Here is a 17,095-nt window from a genome sequence, read left to right as displayed (position 1 = left end):
GCCTTGCAAGAGTCACAAATGCCTGCTGTGTGCCCCCCACCTCAGTACAGACCACATCATCACTGGACCTAATAACATGGAGTACAGCAAAGGTTCATTCACCTGCAACCCTGCCAATGTCATATATGCCATCACCTACTTAAAAGCTCTTCGGCTATCTACATTGCACAGACATGGTGATCTCTATGTGCAAGAATGCATGAACATTGATTTGGTTTAGGTTGTAGCCATGTTGGTCTAAGGATATAGGCAGACAAGGTTCCTTGGGTGAATTTGATATCTTTTATTAGACCAACCCAAATGGTTGGAGAATAGTTATTAAGCAAGCTTTCAGGTTCAAAAACCCTTCGTCAGGCTCAGGAAGCTGCAGCAGTTGGTGTGTGCTCTTCCTGGATGGAATGAAAAGTAAAGAAGCCAGGGGCTGGGCTGGGGAGTCAGTTGCCAGGCAGATTATAATTGTCCTTTCCTACAAGCTTTTGGGATCAAAGTCCCTTCATCAGGCTCTGGGAAAAGTATAGATGGTACAAGATGGTAAAAAGTCCCCATAGGTAGGAAGTAAACTTAATTTTTGCATACAGGGAGCTGAAGATGGAAGGCTGTCCCTCTGGGCCCATGAGAGTGTCTTTGTGAGAAATTGCCCCACCGGCAATTGGGTGTTTCTGTCTTTGATGGATTTCCGGTGTGCATTCATTCTGGTGCGCAGTTGTTGCACCAGAATGAATTTTCCATCAGGGCATTTGGTGCATTGGATGAGGTATACTACATTCCTGGAGGTGCCATCAGCACCCCAGGATCTTACAGCTGCACCTCCAGGAATGTAGTATACCTCATCCAATGCACCAAATGCCCTGATGGAAAATTCATTCTGGTGCAACAACTGCGCACCAGAATGAATGCACACCGGAAATCCATCAAAGACAGAAACACCCAATTGCCGGTGGGGCAATTTCTCACAAAGACACTCTCATGGGCCCAGAGGGACAGCCTTCCATCTTCAGCTCCCTGTATGCAAAAATTAAGTTTACTTCCTACCTATGGGGACTTTTTACCATCTTGTACCATCTATACTTTTCCCAGAGCCTGATGAAGGGACTTTGATCCCAAAAGCTTGTAGGAAAGGACAATTTTATTATAATTTTCCAGTTGATCTAATAAAAGGTATAATTTTGGAACCAAGAGTTCTAGTTTTTGTATGTCTTTAAAGCTGGGTAAATTGCCCATTGTGAATTGTGGCTTTCCTTATCTACATAAGTGGCTGGCATCCCTGCAAATCAAGGATTTAAGCAGGCTTTGGGGAAGGAAGGCTTGATGGAGGTGTGAGGGTGAGGAGGAGGAGGAGAGTGTCTCAAAAAGAAAGCTGCTTCAATTTGCATTTTACTAGTGGCTTGACCTCTCCACTGGGATCAGAGCCCTTTTGTGCTGGGCACAGTCCATGCACACCATAAAACATCTCCTGCCATGAGGAAATTATAATATAAGTAGACAGGAAAGACAAAAAGTGGGAACGGAGAGGCACAGGGAGGTGAAATGACTTGCCATGGTCTTACAGTAGCAGAGCCAGAAATAATATGTTCCTGCCTATGATAGTTTCAGCTTTGTTGGGGTTTAGAATCATAGGAAAGAAGGGCTGGGAGGGACCTCAGGAGGTCATCTAGTCTAATCCCCTGCCTGAACCATTTCATCCATGCCACTGACTGAATTATTTTATATTTTCCCAGTTAAGATAGAAAGAGAGGCGTTATATGGGCAAGGCATTGAAACAAAGTAAACCATTAATTCATATTTTATTTTTACTCTTTACCTGAAACAAAGAGGAAATACAAGCTCAATATCTCTTATAACCATCTTGTCCCTCAAAAATAACAAATATCCTGTATAACACTTATAGCCGTTCATCCAAAAAAACAACCTTATATCATTTTACCAACTCTACATAGGACCCACTGCTGAAATGCAGCCACCTTCTCAACTAGAGAGTGTGTTGCTATTCTTACAGCATACAAAGCCTGCACAAGAGCTGAAGGAAGGGAGGGGGGGAAAGGGATACCATATGCAAATGAAACAGAAGGAACAGAACACAAGGAGGCAGAACGTCATTTCCTCCGACACAGAATTTAGTTTCAAGAACATGTTTCAAATATTAAAAGTACTCCAAGGCATATCTGGCAGTCTTGCCCTTAAGTCCGTGCACCAGAACAGCATGATGATACCATGCTTTCTGATCTCTGCAAGGTCCCTGATAACTCTCTGTGATCAGCCTTAGCTATAACAGATGTTCCTTTGAAATCACATCTAGGTACCAAGCTGCCATTTCTGCTCCATTAGATACCATATCTCTGAACAATTACATGCAACTTGGAGCTGACTCTAAAGACGTGATATGGTCATTCTTCGCTGAGGCACTGAATGGCACAGCAACAAGCCAGCTTCCCCACCCCTGCATGACACCTCTAGACTCTTCCATTGTCACTCTGGGTACTAGATGGAAACTGGGTTGCAGCTGAAATCTGTTCCTTCTGTGCATGTGTTCTTCTGCCTTGTCCCCTACATAGTACTCCTATGCATTGTCTTTGTCCTTTGCTGCATCTTCCAGTCCTGTTCAGCTCCTGCCTAGCATCCCTAGAGAGCAGCCCTTAAAAAGAATGAGAGGATGTCCAGGCAGGATCAGCAAGTCTGGCTAGAGGGGTCTCCCCTGGCGTCTCCGTGTTGCTGGGAACTGTGCCCTGCAGAGGAACTGGGGCAGAGGAAGTTGTGGTAGGCAAGGGAACATTGCCTCTCAGGAACACACTTGCAGAGCTGCTGTTTGCTTCAGTCCCAGAGTTGGCGACATTCATGGCACTGTTGCTGACTGTCCACAGACATGGATAGGGGCTGGAAAGAAACAGTGTAAACCATGACAGAATAGAATACACTCATTTTTTTCAAAAGAGATCATAGCATTGCCATTGCCATTTCCCCTTCCCCACTCCCTACCCTGCCTCATGGCATCATATTGTAGAGTCAAGTGCTACATCAGCCAGTAAATGCCTACTGTCCAAGACAGCATATCAAACTAGGTATGCACAAGTCATTGGTGTGATCTGGTTTGACAATTCCTATTTAAAGATCCAATAGCAACAGCTACACCTAGTTGGGATATGGAGAAAGGAGGTAGGCAGGAAAATACTTTTGGAATTTGATAAGTTTGGGGTTTCTAAATTTTGAAAAAAATGACTGTCATTTCTCCAGGTGATCAAAACCAACAGGAATATTTTATCAAAATATTCTCCATTAATTGCAAAATTGAAAAGAAGAAATCAATTTCATCCAACTGTCACAAAATGTCACCCTGCTCTAATAATAATGATACTTTCGCAATGTAAAATTAATGAGATTTCACAATGTCCCTGCACAGGAGGTAGTGTTGCCATTTTATACAAGAGGATAATGAAACAGAATGATTAAAACCAAATACTTAAGTGGCACCTAACTTTGGAAGCTTGAGAAATCAGCTTTGGCTGATTTGAGAAATCTATGGTTACTGTTCTCAGCAGGAGACAAAGGCATTCAGCATGTCTTCAAATCGGGTGCACATCTTAAAATCTTAAAACCTGGTTTTCCAGGTTAGGGACGCAGGAAATAAGGAACCCTAAATCAGTGTGTGCTTATAAAAATGTGGGCCTAAGTGATTTTTCTGAGACAAACAGGAAATCAGTGGCAAAACCAGGAGCAGTCCTGATATCCAGTGTCCTGCTCTAACCACTAGATCAAACTCCTTCCCTCTGCTAGAAAAAGAATCCAATGTCCGTCCCACCCCCGAGAGAGAGAGAGGGTGGCTCCCACCATATGCATACACCATTTACAATGAAGAAAACAAAATCAAGAGCCATTTAACACTCAGAACATATTAGTGAATAGACAGAGTTCAGTATCATGCAGTGGCCCAGACAGGTGTGCAATATTAGAAGTAACACTGTACATAGGGGCTACAAATTCAAAAGGTAGGCTGAAATCCTTGCAAAATGGAAACAATTGTTTGAATTCCCAATACTTAAGACACTTCAGGCTGCAGAACAGGTTTCAGGGAACAATCTTATATTAGCTAAAGGGTAGGAATAATGTATGCCAGCATTTATATAGTCCAGGAGTGTCAAACATACAGCCTATGGATCCAGCCTGCAAAGCCAGGTCATCCAACCTGCAACCTTGAAGGAGGCACCACGTATGCTGGATCTGGTATGTGGGGGTGGGTCATGGGCCTGATCTGGCCATGGGGCCAGTCCCGGACCTTTCATCTGGCCAAAGGACTGATCCTGCACCACTCATCTGGCACTTTGGGCCCGATGAGTTTGACATCCCTGATATAACCTTTGTGCAACGCTCTGCAAATGCAAAGGACTAACTGCTGAACTCAGCCCCATTTTACTGAAGGGGAAGCTGAATGCAAATAATTTGCACAAGGCCATGTCCTGAACACATGGCAGAGCTGGGATTAGTCAGAAAGACCTGACCCCCTGCTCATCCCTACAAGTCTTACTGCCTCCCTAAGAGGGGGGAGATAAACTGTGAGATCTTCCTCTCCCCTAAGATCAGTAATTTAACTGTAACCTTACCCAGGACCAGGGTTAGTTGCTCCCTTGGTGTGTGGTACTGAAAGCAAGTTGGCATGTGGAGCGGATGGAAAAGAAGTCCAGCTGTCGTGTCCTGGGAACACCTGGAGATTATTGCTTGGGTTTTCCATCAGGTTCACTTTGGGGTGGGGGGGGGAACAACAAGGTTTAGGTACAGCAGGAAGACCACCTTAAGGCAACAACAAATTAAAATGTGGGCAGGACTCAGGGAGCAGAGATTCTTCCTCACAGGCTTAAAGGACATTAACTACATGTTAGCTGTACTGCCTTGTTCTTTCTTCCCCCTCCCAAGAAGCAGTTTTTGCCAATCTCAATGACAGAGGAATAGTAAAGACAAGAGCTGGTCAAAAACGTATTAGCATGTTTTTTCTACTGGAAAATGCAATTTCCCAAAATGTGTATGTTCTGCAGGAATGACCATCCCATTTTGAAAAAATTCAGAAAAGTTGATATTTTTATTTCAAAATGACTTTTTTCGCTCCAACTGTTATATTTTATATGTGAAGGAGGTTTTAAAGTATGGGACATAGAACAAACTCAAAATCTGAACTCAATATCAAAATGGAATGTTTATGTGGATCAAAATGATATATGTAATGGGAAAACAGACAAACTTTTTTTGTTCCGATTCAGAACAAAACCAATATTTCAAAGTTGCAGAACGTTCTACAAAGTGGAAATTGTGAATTCTGAGCAGCTCAGAGTGGGACATAGACCCTTTCATCTCTATGTCCTCAGGTCAAATCAGGCTTAAGTTGGTGATGAACAAAAGTTGTTAGCAGCTGATGCTCTCAGTCCAGTTCCCTGTGAACAGGAGTCCACCTCAGAGAAACTGTAATTGATATGAATTGGCAGCCTTATCATGACTGACAGGGTCACAGCAGAGCTTGTACTCCTCTCATATCCAGAGGTAAATTGACAAGGTAGTATGGTAGATCTTACACAGCCAATATCTCTTCACCGGGGTGTTGGGAAGACAAAAACTTCTGAATGACTTAGACATGTAGAGGAGAAGCAAGCTGCTGTTGGAGTGCCAGACACAATCCATAGGAGGAAAAGACTTGATAGACACAAAATGCTCATATTCCAACCTATCACAAAGGTCTGACTAATATTATTTTGTATGTCATCACGGGCTTCCACACAAAGCAAGGCTTGAATATTACAATACTTCATTAAACTATTATTGGACAGTGAGATAAAATTACTTTGTGCCTCATTGTGTTTCTAGCCATGTTCTTTCTGTCATGAAAGATCCGGGTTCTGGAATTCTGCTGAGAAATTTCAGCCCAGATGCCAGAGGCATATTGACAAGACAAAAAACACTTGTCCCAAATCAGCTCTTATCACCCTCCTGACGCTGCTTTTGACTTGGGAGCAAAATTGCTTCTTTCTTTAGAGTGAAAGGAAGGTCTGGAAAGGCTCTGGGCATTTTTATACAGTAAAGCGATGCAATTTAAATTAAAGCATTCAATCTATCTTTCTCTCTTTCATTTGTCACCATTTAATAACCACTGTGGTATATCTGCTCATTAAACTTTGTTTTCTATGTGCTGTACCTTGAACTTTTTAAACATGTTCTTTGTGTGCAGAATTTAGCAAGCATTTTATTCTCAGACGTCAGGGCAAGCTGTTACAAAGGAGGCGCACACAATGTGCTCTCAGGACTTCAGTTCTTTCTTGGTTTGTTGTTTTTCCAAATTGAAAATACATTACTCAGGCTAACTGGCCACACTCCCTGTGCATTGAGAAGCCATACCTGTTGGGGAGTGGTTTCTCTGCATGTATGAAGCAGGATATGGAGTGGCCCGATGCCCTCGAAGTGTTGTGTACCGCTCACAGCCGTGGTGGGAATGTGTTGCAGGCAGAGACAAAGGCCCAGCATACTGATAATTAGAGCTTCCTGATGCGCACACAGTGTCTGGATTGGAAATCAACCAGCCACCCACTTGGAGAGGAGAAGAGAAAAAGACAACTGTCAATTTGGACTGAAAAGATATAAACAATACATTAGAATAAGGAAAGTAACCAGACTCCCTGCCTCTAAAGTGCCAGCCAGATTCCAAGGACTCCACGCACTAGGGACATGTCTATACAGCTTCCAACTGAGCCTGGGTATGCCACTGAGACATTTTGCTCCCATTCAGCCCAAGCCAGTTTGGAAATCAGATGATACAGTATAGCAGCATAAGGAAGTTCTGAAGGGAACCACTTTTGGCCTTTGCCTATAGCTTGTTTTGTGGCAAAATAAATAAATTATGGGGCAAGAAAATAAAAGAACTTTTAGACTCCAGATACAAATGCCATTAGCTTAATGACTTCTCCAGGCCTTTAAAAATTATAGAGAAGAATCAGTTCAGACCCACAAATGAAGTTGTCTACTACTGAGACGGAAGGTGGAAGACTTATCAGTTCAGAGTGACACTACACAAAGATGAGAGCAAGAAGTGAAGAAGAACACTTGTATCCATTTGAAACTATGGACAGATTTAGAAAAATGAAATTCAGTGACCAACTGGAGTCATTTGGCCAGTACACAAAGGCAAAGTCCTTACTCCCATGAAAAGTGCTCTGGGTCTATAACAACACCACTGAGTCAGGACTTCAGCTTACCATCTCATCCAAAAGACAACAGCAGTGTGCCAATTCCTAGTCAGGCCTGCCAGCTTTACAGGGCAAATATCTTGGCTATTAATCTTGCACTTCATAAACTTGACTAGACAGTCTGTACAAGGAAGGTGCAAAATAAACTGGCTAATTGAGTGAATTTTCATGCTGTTTAGTTCAAAAGCTCATCTTGTACCCTCTGGGCTTGTCTATGACAGGGCAGCGTATGGTCCCAGGGAGCACAAGACTGAACCTGCCCTGCCCACCCAAGACATTATGGGAGGTTCCCCAGACTTATCCCCAGCTCCTGCTCTCAGACCCACCAGAGGTTGAGGTTGCAAAAGCAGGGGCTATGGATAAGATCTGAGCAGCCTCATAGGTGAACCTCCAACTCTGGGACATATCAACAACTTTGGTGGATGGAGCATGAGTGGGTAGAACAAGCTGCTCAGTCCTGTCCCTCATGATACCCGCCACTGATCCAATATAGACGAGACCTACATAAGCTATAGCTTGTGGGTCATAAGCAAAAATCAAGAAGGCAACAAATGAAATTTGACCTCCAGGACTGCACAACAGAATCTTGGAGTTAATACGTCTTACATTGTGTGGCATCTCGCAGCACCCCTGCAAGGACTTTGTAACACAACCACGCCCCAGGGGAGCCAATGACATCCCCTGGTGGCCACATGGCTCCTCCCCAACTCGGCTCCCCAGGGTACCCTCCCCACTTCCTCTTGTTTACCACAACTTGATGGAATTATTTTTCTGTTGTAAAAGGGAGGCTGCCCCAGAGTCCCCGAGTGAGTTAGTCTGGCTCCACCTTGCTCCCAGGGACACAGCTTTGACCCTCATAGCCTCACTAGTGCCCCCAGGCACCTCTCACCTTATGGGCTATTCATGGCCTCTGCTCACCCCTACAGCCATGTCTCACAAAAGTTATTCTTGATTCATACACCAGCTCTCATATGGGCTTCAGCCCTCTTGGCTTTAGTCCTCTGGCTACTCTTGCAACTGCCAGCCTAAGCCTACTTCCTCTGGGTCTCATCCTTGTCTGGCCCTTGGCCCATCTCACTTTGCTTGGGGCTCAGGCCCTGACCCTCTCAGCTGGAGCCTGCCCCCAATAAGGCTGAAAATTTGGGGCAATTCCCAGACACCTCTGTGTGGCCTCCTGTCCTCCCCTCCAGCCACTATGTAGCCCTCTAGTTCTCAGTCAGAACAAAATGCAAACCCACAGGCTGTGTAACAAAAAAAATCTCTCCCCTTTTGGGTCAGTAACTCCCTCCCAGGCTAAGTCCCCTTTAGCTATGTATCTGCACCTCAGGAACAGCCTGGGTGATGGGCAGTCCCTGCCTGCAGCCATCTTGCTCAGGAGCTCCTCTCCCTGCTGCCTGCAGGCCAGACTGCCTGCTCTGGCTCAGGCCCTTGGCTTATATACCTCAAAGCCCTGCCCCTCTTCCTGTCAGGCAGCTCCCCAGCCACACACGGGAGTTTCTCCTTTTTAACTAAGAACCAGCCTGAGCTCCTGCCCTGCAGCCTCACACAGCTATCTTGGCCTGCTTTCTCTTAAAGTAGCAAGAGGCTTCTACCTCCCTGTTACAGACCTCAAGGCACCCCAAGGTGCTGCAACACCCTGGATGAGAATCACTACTCTAAATAATGGACAATAAAGAAAATATCCCTATGAATAAATTATCCAAATACTTTCCTGCTACAAGGGCATTTCTATGAACCACCAGTTCCCTTTCAGCAACAGGATTCTACACTAGGTGGACCACCAGTCTGATCCATTCTAGCAATCATGTGTCCCAGTGCCTATTGTATTATCATATTTCAAGGTGTATAAATCGAGTTTGGAAGCCCAATTTTTAATTCTTAAAATTCAACCCCACCTTATACACCATATTGCCAGATCCTGCAAGCAGCGCCAGGCTTGGTGCGTGGCTGGCGCAGCCCAGGCAGCATTGCTTGCAGGGGATGGGGGTGCACCAGCCAAGCATTGAGCCCAGCACCACTCGCAGGGGATGGGGACAGGGACGGGCCTGGCACTTGGCTGGCATGGTCCCATCCCGTGCGAGTGGTGCTGCCTGGGTCATGCCAGCCAAGCACCAAGCCCAGCTGTGCCAGCCGAGCGCCAAGCCTGGTGCCCCTTGCAGAGGACAGGGCTGGGCTCAGCTCTCAGCAGTGCTGCTCACAGCAGGCAGGGCCAGGCTTGGCACTTAGCTGGCATGGCCCCATCTCCTGCAAGCAGTGCCAGGCTCAGTGCTCAGTTGGCATGGCCCAGGCAGTGCTGCTCATAGGGGATGGGGCCACACCAGCCGAGTCCCAAGCCTGGCCCCTGAGAGCAGCACTGCAGCACATATCCAACAGTGGCTGCTATAAGTCAACCCCATATTTCTGATCCAAGAAGTTAGGAATTTCATAGGTCTGGTGTATAAGTCGACTTAACTTTTTGGATCAGAAAAAATAGGGTCTACTTATACACTGCATCAACCTATACACCATGAAATATAGTACATAATACATCCAACCTCCACTACAGAGATGCTGTTGAGAAACCTTACAGTGAGAATATGTCATATGTTGACCTTCAGAGACTGTTTCCGGGGCATCCTTGGAATGGTTTCTGAAAGAGAATAATGAATGATTACTTGGTGCCATATTTAAAAGAAAAAATGGTGGAGAGAAATGGAGAAGGGAAAGCTAAATAAAAAACGGAAATTGAAAGCTGATCATTTTTAAGTTATATTAAAAAAAAACTAAAAATGAAGATGAAAACAAGGAAATTCCACAATCTTCAGCTCTTCGATAGTCAGCAATAGATGGTTCTATACAGCACAGCCTAACAGATAGCAGCTCTTGTTTTATTCCACTTGTAACATTTTCCCTGGCTTAGTCACCTTCAGGAACTGAACCCTAAAAATTGAAACACACAGATCTTTCTTGCTTGAACAAAAGGCCCAGTCCTCTTGGCTTAGAGCTTGTCTCCATTATGTTATTAATTCAAGCTTTAACTCAAGTTTGGCCCCTCACCCAATTTCCATCCACACACAGAAAGTCCTAGAACAAGTTAGCTGACATGTTGGATGATGATGGGGAGGTGGGTTGAATCTCATGTGTTGCTGAGGCTTGAGCTAGTAAGAGCAGTGAGAACCTAGCAGTTCAAGTCACAATGCAGCCAGTTGTTTTGTATGGCTTGCTGCAGTGGTGTTTCACAGTGTGGATGCTCACACTATTATCACTCGAGCTCAACAACAGATAACAGATAACAATTTAAAGGCCCTATTTTTCTCATAGTCCATGTGTCTCTCATGACTCTTATGCAGTTTTCTCCACTGAGACCAGTTTGAACGAATGGGTCATGTTTTCCATACAGATATAATAAACACAGTGCAGTTTCATTGCAGTTAGAGCAGGGGTAGGCAACCCCCAGCACAGGTGCCAGAGTGTGGCACAAAAGGCATTCTGCTTGGCACACATGCCTGGGGATGGACATCAGGGAAGGGGCCAGGGCTGCGCTGACACAGCAAGGTTTGGGCCCCTCATGGCTCCCCCACCATCCGGCCCTGGCATGCCAACATCTTACAAGTTGAGGTTGTAGGTGTTTTTGGCACTCTGCCCAAAAATGTTGCTGACCCCTGAGCTAGAGTGCAATTTCTTGTTGGTTATTTACCAAATTTATAATTAAATAATTACCATTTGTTCATATAACTAACAACTCACTGAGTTATAGCAGCTTCATAATAAAATGTGACCAATAAATGACCTGTACAGTAATACCTGGGCAGTACATTCATCCAGTTAGGGCCAGATTGTGGTAACAACTAGCGTTCACCTCTTAACCTGTAAGTATGTTATAATTTTAATGAGAATAGCAGCAGTTTTCATTAGGCTGAACAAGTGTTGAACTCACCTTTCTTTGGCATCCAGGAAGGCTTTAGCAAAGGGATTATACTTGATTTTGAGAGCTGTTATCTTGAGTTTATAAAAAAAAAAAGAAGAAAATCATGTTAGTGACAGTAGCTTTAATAAGGACTTAACAAAACATCTTCCAGAGTAAGCTAAATGGACCTCTCAGTTAGCCACATGTACATGTCCACATTCGACACATGGATGCGCACACACACAGACATACACACATACTTTACTAGGCGCATTGTGTGGGACCTGTATCCTTCTCTGAAGTACTATATGTTGGTCACTGCCAGAGGCAGGAAAAAAAGATCAGAAGGACCAAACAATTGATTCAGTATGGCAAATTCTCTCAAAGCTCCACTGAATCTGCTGAATTGCCCACAAATACAAACAGTGTCTATAGTGACACTAGCTAGGACACAGGACAGCAATTAATGTGCTTTAGGGCAAACAGAACCTATGATAATTACAATTTGGAGTCAAGAAAACAATTTTCATACAACATAATGCAGCTTTCTTCAACGGCATAAATTATAACAAGGGTAGATGGCTTACAGTTTTCATTGAAATATCCAGCACTAAGATGCATACTGGCAGCACGTACAGGTGCATACTGACAAGATGGACTATGGGCAGATGCTTTAGCATGATAAGGGGATGGGATACAAGGATTAAGGGACTTTTTCTGTACAGAATTAAGTAGAAGATTGACTAGTCAACTGTCTTTGTACTACAGTTAGATACGGAGGGAATGGACCAATAGTGTATTCTGTTTCAGGAAGAAGACAGGGTATTAGACAAGATGGTCCATTGGGATGCACTGAACTGACAGAGTTCGGCTTTTAGACTATTCTGACTACTGGTTGTGCTGATCTGACAGGTCTTCAGCTTTTAGTAAGTCAGCATTAATGAGTAAATCATATAACCCTGTACCCACCTACCTCTTCGTTTTGGTAAGCTGTCACAGCTATGAACTGGGTCTCAGGAAAGGAGCAGTTCATCACCATCCTGTGTGGGCCTCCCACACGAATAATGTGAACCTGAGGTTCATATTTATGCAGGGAATTTAGCATTATCTGCAAGAAACAAAAATATACACAGACAGACTGTCCCAGATAACTGAGGCCCCTGGCAGATGTTACATGTGTCATGGAATGGGGGGACAAGAGGGAGAAGCAGAAACCCCTGGTTAGGCCTTGCCATCCAAGAAAACTTGCACACAGCCCTGTCCCCAGTGTCACCAGACAGCAACAGGGATAGGGCAGCCACAGTGGTGACAGGGGCTGACTGGAGTCCCCAACTACCACCCCCATGAGCCACTGCAGCCTGGGCATCTTGCAGGCATCTCTTGCCTGAGGCTGCCTGCCAGCTCTCTCAATTTCCATGATGTGAGCAATCTGCAACTGGGGAGTGAATCCACAGTCCTGGAGTTGTCTGTGCATCCTTTAAAGTCCTGAGGAAGCAACTCCCTATTGCCCCTGGCTGGAGAGCATACATTTCTTGCACTTCATCCAGGGGGCTTTTAACATGTGGCTGCTCATAGTTCTTTATTTCTTCATAGTGCTACTAAATTTGTAGCACTACAAAAAATAACATCTAGCTTGGGCCTCGGTGACACACCATCAAAAAGAGCTGGAGAGCCTTTCTGTCACGCAAAAAAAACCCCATGCATGTATGCTGTTCTGGCCTTGATCTGTGGCACTTGCATCACAACAAGTGTCATGGCTGCCTCACAGTCAGTTGCATACTGAGGGCATGGATGCTGGTACCACACGAAGCCATTTCAAAAGGGCAGCAACCAGCACCTTCCGATTGTTACATGAAGACAAGCTGCCAGCTGGATAAATCTAGCAAAGCCACTACAATTCAACAGAAGTAGTATAAACGATTTTGCTACATTTGCTTTGTTCCTGCCTTATTCAGGTGGAGCAGTTAGAACTCAACAACAGCTGCTGCCCTTTGGAAACACTCCTCTTTTGAAATGGGTCCAAACATGTGTGTATGTACCCAGAGACAACGTGCCATACAAAGATCACAGTCATGCATGATCACTAGATGGTCATGCTAGTTATTCTCCCTGGGGATGTCTAACACTCCCTTCCCACTTGCAAGGCCAATGGGGAAAAAAAATCAAAGCAGCCCTGTCTACCTGCTCCAACTCACAAAACTGGAAAGCCACAACCATGTGATGGATCCAGGATGTTGTAAAGGGAGGGGTGCTGCAACAGGGCTGCACCCCTGCTCCCAGCTTCCCTCCTCCCTCCACCAGGATGGGCAGACCACACTGCAGAATCATCAGCAGGGACATTAGAAAGTCCCTGAATCGGGAAAGAATCCATCCCACCATGGCCTCCACATCCCTCCTATCCCTTCCTTTCCCATCTGCCTCCTACTCTGCCCACTGCTTCCACTGCCTCTACTGTCTCCAGCTGCCCATGGGGAAGGGGAAGCTCCAGTGCTCCTGCCCCACTCCAGCCAGACTGCACAAGAAACCAGGCTCAGCTGGGGACAGTGGTAGCTGTGGCAGTGACAGGCAGGTTTCTCGTCCTTGTGCCTACTCCTGGGCTGGCAAGGAAGACCTGGACGGATGTGGCAGGAAGGAAGAACCCACCCACCACCACTGCTGTTGCTGTCCCAGGCTGAGCCTTGTTCCCTTCACAGACCTGTTGAAGCAGGGCAGGTGTGGCTCTGCAGCTTCCTCAGGACAATCACAGTGGAAGAGGGGGAATGGGAGGAGAGAGAAACAGATGCCAATGAGCATAGAGGGAAGGTTGGGGCATGGAATTCTTACCCAATTTGGAGACTTTAAAATAGTCCCTGACTGCTGCTCCCATACTGTGGTCTGTCATTACCCCAGAGGCAGGCAATTATTTTGGCTGGAGGGCCACTTAACAAGGTTTGGTGAGCTGTCAAGGGCCACATGGGTAGCCCCACCTCTTGACAGGTGCCCCGCATCCTGGTTGCCATCTTGGGACCAGAAACCCCACCCCTAACGCCTGACCTTTGCCACCAGAAGTCCATCCTCTTACCCCCCAGAAATACTCCTTTTGGGACGGGGGAGTTGCCATCTTAGAACCAGAAAAAAACAAATCATACACTAAAAATCTAACACCTACTATAACATATTTTAATTTTATTACAAAAAATATTTTGTCATGATTTGTGTTTGTGTCCTGTAGACAGAGGTGATTGCATAATAACTCAAAACACATTTTTAGTCTTTTATATTGTGTAGGGCAGTGCTTCTCAAACTATCTGATGTGGTGGACCAGCAGGTTTTTTTCCAGTGGGCCAGGGACCCGTGTCTGGTTCAGCACTGTGTGTAACAGCGCTACACAAATGCACAACTGGCTGTTTCTTTCTCTTTCCTCACCTCGCGCGATGTGACATCACCTGGAGTGACGTACGAACTGTGGCGCAATGACATGTTATGCTTCTGAAAATATATTTCTTTCTTTCCTGGCAACTAGCTGAGGACCGGCAACCAGGGGCTCACTGACCAGCACCAGTCCGCAGACCACCACTTTGAGAAGCACTGGTATAGGGGATATGGTTGGGGGGGTGTGCATGTGTGGTGGAGGGGTGTGTGTGTGGTGGGGTGCGGAGTTAGGGTGGGGTGTGGGTCTGTGTGCATTTGTGTATGGTAGGGTGGGGTATGGGGGGGAGTTTGTGATGGGGCGTGTAGCTCTCCTGCAGTCAGGACCCCCCCTCCCCCCAACACACACACACTCCCTCCACGGTGCAACAGCAGGTGGGGTGCTGGTGGCTGGCTCTGGCCAACACTGCACATCAGTGAGGAGTGCAGACCCCAATGGGCTGTTTGTTTCCCTGGTGCTCCCTGCATTCATGGGGCACAGGAGGGAAGCCCCACGCACTGGAGCCAGCTGCTTTTCTCACCCCAACCCGCTCCAGTGCCTGGGGCTTCCTTCCTGTGCCCCATGAATGCGGGGAGCACCGGGGAAACAAATGGCCTGGCAGGGGCTGACCTCCCCACAGCGCTGACCAGAGCCAGGAGTCAGGCAGCAGTGCCAAGCAGAGAACCCCGCCTTGCTGCTGCTGCTGCTGCCCCCCCTGCCTGCCAGGGCTGCGCACCATGTGGGAAGTGTGTCACACCCACACCCTGCCCACCCAAGCTTCACGCTACTGCTGCCCCTCTGAGCGCGGGCTCTGTGCTGCAGCCCCATGCTCCCATCCAGCGGCAGCCCCATCCCTGCCCTCAGCTTCCCTACTTGCTGCCTGGAGGGAGCAGGATATTGGGAAGCCTGTAGCAGCAGCCCTGTCCTATGCTAGCAGGGCCTGCCCTGCTCTTCCACCACTGAGGGTGGAAATGAGGCATAATAGGATATGTTGGGGGTGGATGTAGACACCTCACTCCCACCCTCACAGGGGGAAGGGCTGGGCAGGGCCAGATAAAAGTGCCTGGCAGGCTGGATTCATCCTGTGGGCCATATTTTGCCCACCCCTGGTATAGACACACCCTCTGACACACCCTACTCCACACATGCATCCCCTCCCCAGTTTCAATTAGATGGACAGAAAGGAACTCCATCCAAGTAAATGTAAAACCTCCAGCTTAGCAGCAGCAACAGTAAATTGTTTATGATATGAGAGGGTCCAAGGCCCCCAAACCACTGGGACAACATTGCACTGAGAGCTGCACAAATATAAGAGACGATCCCTGCTTGGGAGGGCTTAAAATTTGAGACCATCTGGACCATGTGCATCATCCGAGTTTTGCATAATGCTGAGATCACAATGGACACTCATTGGCCAATACAATTTTTTTTTTTTTACTAGTATCTGGGTGGGTCACAACCCACTTAGTTCACAGGAGGCTGCTATTAAGAATGAGCTGCTCAGCTGTTTGCTGCTTTTATTTTATAGTGCTTTGCTTCTCCTCTCAGCTTGAGCTTGTTAGCAGGTCCCACACAGATGATGGGAGAAGTAGTGCCCTTAGAAACAGAAGCTGAACCACATAGCTGGAGCACCTCAGCAGTCCCTTGCAGCTGTTTACCATGACTTTGTAACCAAGAATGGCTTGGTTACTTCACAAATCTTTATCCTCACAGAGGGGTAAGGAAAGGGGTAACCTCAGGAGAGAGCAGATTGACACTGTATACCTAGATTTCGAAAAGGCCTTTGATCTAGTATCCCACAATGTCCTCATGAGAAAATTGGAGGATTGTGGGCTTGACTCCAAGACAGTCAGGTGGTTGAGAAACTGGCTACAGGACAGGACCCAGAGAGTCGTAGTGAACAGATCTGTGTCATCCTGATGAGAAGTGGGCAGCAGTGTCCCGCAGGGGTCAGTGCTTGGTCCGGTACTTTTCAACATCTTTATTAACAACTTGGATGTGGGGGTGAAGAGCTCACTGGTCAAGTTCATGGACAACACCAAGTTATGAAGAAGCATGGGCACGCTTGAAGATAGTCTTCAGATACAGGCAGATCTAGACAGGCTAGCAAATTGGGCAGATCAGAATCTGATGAAGTTCAACATTGAGAAATGTAATGTGCTCCACCTTGGGACGAGCAACCCCCAACACACCTACAGGCTTGGCGGCACTGAACTGACTAGGCACCATGAATGAAAGGTACCTGGGGGTAATAACAGACCACAGTATGAATATGAGCCAGCAATGTGATGATGTAGCCAGCAGGGCAAATAATACTCTGGCATGCATCAATTGATGCATCTCCAGCAAAACCAAGGAGGTGAATCTTCCACTCTACTCACCACTGGTAAGATCACAGCTGGAGTACTGCGTTTAGTTCTGGGCACCGCACTTTAGCAAGGATGTGGACAAGCTTGAGAGAGTTCAAAGAAGAGCCACCCATATGATCAGTCTTACACGGCAAGCCAAATGAGAAAAGGCTGAGGGATCTGGGATTCTTTAGCCTGAAGAAAAGAAAGCTGAGAGGGGACCTGATAGCAGCTTACCACTACACTAGGGGAGTATGTC

General features: G+C 46.4%; 1 protein-coding gene across 1 annotated transcript in view; it reads right to left on the bottom strand.

Moving 5' to 3' along the window:
• Positions 1-1,823: 1,823 nt before the first annotated feature.
• The window catches only part of TBX19 (T-box 19), a 36,522-nt gene continuing 21,250 nt past the window's right edge, over positions 1,824-17,095 (bottom strand). The window contains exons 3-8 of the mRNA XM_014522630.2: positions 12,074-12,208; positions 11,131-11,192; positions 9,782-9,843; positions 6,370-6,558; positions 4,593-4,728; positions 1,824-2,871 (exon numbers count right to left, since the gene is read on the bottom strand). Of these exons, the coding sequence (XP_014378116.1) occupies positions 2,634-2,871; positions 4,593-4,728; positions 6,370-6,558; positions 9,782-9,843; positions 11,131-11,192; positions 12,074-12,208 (822 nt within the window). The 3' untranslated portion in view covers positions 1,824-2,633. The remainder of the gene's footprint in view (positions 2,872-4,592; positions 4,729-6,369; positions 6,559-9,781; positions 9,844-11,130; positions 11,193-12,073; positions 12,209-17,095) is intronic.

This window comes from Alligator sinensis, unplaced genomic scaffold (assembly GCF_000455745.1).
Source record: "Alligator sinensis unplaced genomic scaffold, ASM45574v1 scaffold327_1, whole genome shotgun sequence".
Taxonomy (NCBI): domain Eukaryota; kingdom Metazoa; phylum Chordata; order Crocodylia; family Alligatoridae; genus Alligator; species Alligator sinensis.
This window is presented reverse-complemented; position numbering and strand designations above follow the sequence as displayed.